Source organism: Emys orbicularis, chromosome 2, assembly GCF_028017835.1.
Source record: "Emys orbicularis isolate rEmyOrb1 chromosome 2, rEmyOrb1.hap1, whole genome shotgun sequence".
NCBI lineage: Eukaryota > Metazoa > Chordata > Testudines > Emydidae > Emys > Emys orbicularis.
This window is the reverse complement of record NC_088684.1, coordinates 112,956,481-112,962,480: the sequence shown is the minus strand read 5'-3', so window position 1 is coordinate 112,962,480 and position 6,000 is coordinate 112,956,481. Positions and strand designations below refer to the sequence as shown.

Genomic DNA, 6,000 nt, shown 5'->3' with positions numbered 1-6,000 from the left:
TAGCTACAACATGAAAAAAGCTTCCTCCAGTTAGCTCAAGAGAAGAACACAGAAGAGAAGAGTCTGATCCAGAAAGATTTTGAGCACCATTAACCTGAATGGCAGTTACAAATGGTCAGTACCTCTTAGATCAGTCCCAAAATATGCAGGTTTAGGAAAAAGAACGGGCAATATGCTAACTACAAAAGAATGGGTTAAATTATGTATGACACGGCAGGATTTCTCACAACAAAGCTAATAAGCAGACTTCCAAATACTATCAATAATGTAGGAAGACATCGGATTTAAAGTCCTTTATTAACCTGAATATAAAAAGACAGAAGTTGTCTATGATATAGGACAGAGTTCTTGCTTCATGTGGAAACAAAATTTCTTTACAAAGTGAAAAAATAAATACCTCTTGGAGTAAGGTTTATATGCTAATATGTGCGATAAAAAAGTAGAGTTTTAGTATTTTGACAAAAGTCTGTGCAAAGAAACAAATGCATACACACACATTACTGCTACATTAAGGCAATATGAAAAGTATACTCAGAAAATCTCAGTAAAGTGACAGTGTAGTTTTCTAGCTTTAATTTAGCTAGTATTGCACCCAAATATGGTCTTCTAGTTTCCTCTAAATCATAGAGAATACACTAGTTGACCGAAGTCCAAAATGCCCAAATGGGGGTGGAAGATAAAAAGTTTTAGCAAGAAAGATAACCAAGCAACTCAAAAGTTAAACTTATGAAAGCACTTAAAAAAATTATACAAAGTTTACACTATTTTAGGCCAAAATGGATTTGATAGTTCAAGCAAAATCAGCCTCCACAGCTAAGGCAGATTTACAGGCTGACAGTTGAATCTGTGACAACCTGGACACAACTTACATCCTTCCCAAGTGGAAATGGTTTTCCCTTTTGATTTGCAAGCAAAGCCCCAGAACATTTCCTCAGTGGAGCATCATTACCAAGCAGGAGAGACTTTCCTGACTAACCTCTCAACATCCAGAAATTAAAATTTGCTTAAAAAAACCTTCCAAAATTATCACTGTCATATGAATTAAGCTTTGATTAGATTGCTGATTTAAATGCAACTGCTTGCTTAAAGCCTTGCAACCTCAGGTTTTTAAAAATACTGATTTTTAAAATAGTTTCCCCTCACTTTAGAACAATTACTAAACACAAACTATAAACATCACACTAAAACTGACGTACAAATTTGTAAAAAACTAGTTTTGCTATTAAAAATAATGGAGTGATCACACTAAAGGAACAAAATAAAAAGAAACGTAAAACCAATTATAAAATGTGTAAAACTACATATTGAATTATCCCTGCTGGGTATATCAAATAGACTTTACACCACATTCCCCAGAATTACCTAGCTTTTGGCAGTATTGCCACATTGCAAGCTCATGCATCAAGAAGACCTTTTTCCTCCTTTAGATGACATGAATTTTTTTAGAGTTCTGTTTTCACAAGATGTCCCAAAACCTCTTCTTGGGCATGTGAACAGATAATATTGACCCCTCTCCGACCCAGAGATGTAGTGGGGTTTATGCTTCTCATTGCAGGCAGGAGCTGGAGTGATTGCCTTTTTCACAATCAATGGCTGTAGTTCATCTTAGTGCAGTTTGTAAAAAGTACATGATGCTTTAGAAGTGTACACAGATCATATCACTGTCAGATTGAGCAGACTGGTGTGGGTTGGCAAATACACATGCTGGACATGCTCTACCCGAGACCTGCAAACTGGGCATGACTGGAGAGAAGAAAGAAAGAAAGAAAGAAAGAAAGAAAGTATTAGGGAACACTCCATCACAATTTTCTGAGATCCTATATGTCTCATGAGCACAAAGTCATCACCTTAATGAATAAACATTGTTGGTGAGACTGAAGTATTCAGGTCTGTTGTCTCCATATTTCCAACATGACACCACAAGAAACTTTCATGCCACTAGTTCCTAACTTCTCTGCAAAAAATACATTAATTTTCATCAAAAGGAATGACTACATACTATACCAGACCTGAAGATCTCTGTGCAAGCTCAAAAACTTTTCACCAACAGAAACTAGTCCAATAATTTACCTCACCTACATTGTCTTTCTTCACACTACAGCCCCACCTATTTAGCTTATCATCTAAACATAACGTTCTTGTGAACTAAGACATTATGCAAATTGAATACCAATCAAACTTTGCTGAGTATATTAGTTAAGATCAGTTAATTATACTAGTAAAAAATAAACTGTAAAGTGAAACCAGCTGTTAAACACTGTGGAATGTCCCAAGTGACATTGCAATTACCTGCAACTGGGCAGCACAGGTCTCACAGCATACTGTGTGTCCACAAGGACAAAAGGTTGAATTTATTTCTTCCTCACAACACACCATACATAGCATAGACTCTTTCAGCTTCCGCAACTTCTCTTGAAGAGCTTTTGTTTGCTGGCAGCTGAGACCCTCACAGCTGTCACAGTTCATATTACTTTCTGAAGACTTAAGGGGAGAATTTGGTGGTGTTTGGTCACTTCTTGAAACAAGATCCACAATGCCAGCATTGTAAAGAGTCCTCCTCGCATGATCATAAACCTCCTTTGATGTTCGTTTAATGTCAAAGACATACTTTTTGCCAAGATTAATGTTTTCATTCAGGAACAAGGATGCTAGGTGGCCCTTTAAATCTCGACTGTACTGCATCATGACAGCGCTAGTAACAGTGTCACACCTACAAGACAAACCCATGAGACAAGTGAAAAAATTGATTAGTTAATACTGAAACCTCAATGTATCTTATTTGTTCCCTGAGCTCAGACACCCCCGAAGGATGAAAGATCATCCATAGCATGTTTAGCCTACATAATTTTGTTTCTATATAGGACAATTGTGTTTGCAAGCATTTTTAAAAACAGAATTAGAGGAATGAAGCTACAGATTTTGATGTTTTCAATAAATTATAAACTTATATATGCTAGAAATGAAAACAAGTATCTATTAGAAACTGATTTAGTTTTCATTCTGAGGAAGTGCTATTTATATTGTGATAGTGCAGAGAAATATCTTGTTTGCTTATCTTGAATTGTATATTCCCACCCCAGAAAACCTCAGCAATTAGAATCTATCCAGCTCTTGGATGTAACAGAAGCAGAGTAGAACTATGTCTGAATTTTGTTTCATACCACTGCTGCTGTTCCTGGTGTTGTGTGCACAAGAGTAGCAGCAAAAATATGATGGAATTCTGCAGGGGAATATCTAAAATGCAAGGTAGTGTGAGGAAGTGTCAGTTTAAATCCTTGACTCAACTGCTGTTGAAAAGGTAGGAAGAGTGATTTACTCCACTAGCAATACAAACCTGTAAAATGCATGTGTCTCTGTTATTGCTCTGTACAGTCCACTTGCTGCTCTGGTACTGATCATCTTAAACAAGAGAACTACGCTATTACCAGACTCGTTGGTGACCGTCAGATACACATTCTTCCCAGACTGGGTTGCCATTTGAACAACAGGATAAGCAATCCTAAATGTGAATAGAAAATGATGAGTAGTGTGTGTGGGCGATTATTCTCCCTCTAAAAACTAAGGCAATTTCTACAGCCACTCACATATTGTACTATGAGAAACATCCTTTAAGACTACCCAGAAGAAATTAACAGCTACATTTGCAAACAAAGAGGCCTTTCCAATCTTCTATGTTAGATTGAAAATGCTGCACTGAACAAGTACAGGACAGCTATACCACTAATACAGTCCCCCATGGAAGCACATAACTTATTTGTATAGCCCCAAACACTGTTTTACATCATCAATGGTCTCCTGATGAAAAGGCTATCAGAAGTGGATAAATCCCCAGTCACTGCATGGTCCGGCAGCTCTTGCATGGTCCAAACCAGAACAAAGATACAAAAGATTGTAACACAGTTCCTTTAGAACAGTTTTGATTATATACATATAGAACCAAAGTATAGCTCACAGAAAAGTCAGACAATTAGATTCTTTCGCCCCAGGAACTTACCTGTTAATGGGGCTGAAGTCATCTTTACAGATGGAGATGCCCTCAGGCCCAACACCAATAAGAAGTTTCTGCCCTTCACTGTCTCTCACTGAGTGCCACTCTACCCCATAGTTCTCCAGTGTTGACACAATCTGCAGAACCTGGTACTCTGCTGAAGCCTGGCTCAGCCCTTCTAGTTCCTTGTGCTTTGCAGTAATACTGTGGATAAAAAAAGATGGATGATAGGTGAACCATTCAGCCATATGCAGTAATCTACAGCAACATCTCATTTTAAACAAGATTCTAAATGATCAAGTTAGGTGGTGCTTATATAAAAGTACTAAATTACTTGGTCTGTTTAGTTATAGCTGGCTACATGTTTCTGATCATTAAAGTGACAACTAATTAAATATTCTTGGACTATTTAAAAGGATCCATGTATTGTATTTACTTGGCAAACATATATATTAAAACAAATATAAAAGAAAAAGCTGCATGCTATTTTAGAAACTGTATCCCTTGTGTAGAAAGGCTTTCAGACCACAAGTTCCTAGCAGTAAAAAATTCACATGCATGCAGATACAACATTTAGAATTTTTCTCCTTGATGTTCAGATTTTACACTACAAAAATGTGCACGCGCAGGGAGTAGTCTTGGGCTTGTTTATAACACAATCTAAGGATATTAAAATTATGGAGAGTCTAGGTATCTAAAGTCCTAAAATTGTGCCTTTAGACAAATGTAGTCTTCTATATGAAATTCTTGAACTTGATTATATACAGTAACTCCTCACTTAACGTTGTAGTGATGTTCCTGAAAAATGCGACTTTAAGTGAAACTATGTTAAGTGAATCCAATTTCCCCATAAGAATGAATGTAAATGGGGAGGGGGGGGTTAGGTTCCAGGGAAATTTTTTTTTGCTGTACAGTACATGTAAACTATCAGCCAACATTACGCAAGTTCTCTTTCTTTGGGATGTTGATTTTACTTGCATATCCATCAAAAAGCAATAGTTTTGGCTCTCCCTTGAGCAGTGTCCTTACACAGTGTGGAGCTGGGCAAGGTAACTGGAATTACCCTGATCAGACTATTTAGCCTGCCTTTACTTCCGAATCAAGGAAAATTTAAACAGTTACCGCTTTCTATTTCCAAAAAAGGAAACGTACACTACCGTCTACAAACGCAGCAGATATGTAGGGCCACTTTCATTAAAAACATTCTGGTTAGAGTTTGGTTTCCTTTCAAAGAATAGCTGACTTACACTAGCTTTGATTTTTTTTTTTGCAACACTACTTGCACTTAAATTTTAGCACCAAATAACCAGACATCATCATTTACTAATTTAAATTCTTAAACAACTTTTGTCACTGGTTGTTCGAGTAGTTACAGCAGTTACTTACCTTTCTAAGGTGGCAGTAGTGAGCTCCTTTGCACACAACTCTTCATAGCTGTACTTGGCAGTATTCTGGTTATAATCCCCAAACTTCATGTGAGCCAACAATGCACTAAGTTCAATGGCATGCTCTGAAGAACACTGAAGATTACCAGCCAAAAGATCCTCCCTTATATGCAAGAAAAACATATGCCTGCAAGAAAATTACTTATTTTTAAAAAGTTTGACTAGCATAGAAGTCAATAATTGTTTGAGACTCTAGAATGGTCACTGAGCATATTAAATACCAAATAGTTCTGGCATCAGAGTTAGAAAACTGACTTGGTTTTGTTAACGATTATGCTATCTTTTCAAAAGCCAGCCTACATTAAAAAATTTCAGCAGCTTCATTTAAATACTGAACTGTCCAGCAAATCCAAAAAGAGCAAATACTTTAATATCTTAAGGCCATTAAAAAAATTCTCACCATCAGTGAATATCTGAAATGTTACATTCATCAAGTGAGAAATACAGATTAAAGAAACAAAGCACTCATATAGCATGTAAAAGGCTACCATGTAGTTATGTTGCTGAACTGTCATTTCTAAATAAATATGCCTTACTTCAGTATGCACTACTATCATTCATAGTTAA

At 36.6% G+C, this 6,000-nt stretch overlaps 1 protein-coding gene across 1 annotated transcript in view; it reads right to left on the bottom strand.

Moving 5' to 3' along the window:
• Positions 1–279: 279 nt before the first annotated feature.
• Positions 280–6,000, bottom strand: part of MYLIP (myosin regulatory light chain interacting protein) — a 29,043-nt gene continuing 23,322 nt past the window's right edge. Inside the window, exons 3-7 of the mRNA XM_065398857.1 lie at positions 5,375–5,560; positions 3,995–4,192; positions 3,335–3,499; positions 2,290–2,710; positions 280–1,743 (exon numbers count right to left, since the gene is read on the bottom strand). Coding sequence (XP_065254929.1) covers positions 1,654–1,743; positions 2,290–2,710; positions 3,335–3,499; positions 3,995–4,192; positions 5,375–5,560 — 1,060 coding nt within the window. The 3' untranslated portion in view covers positions 280–1,653. The remainder of the gene's footprint in view (positions 1,744–2,289; positions 2,711–3,334; positions 3,500–3,994; positions 4,193–5,374; positions 5,561–6,000) is intronic.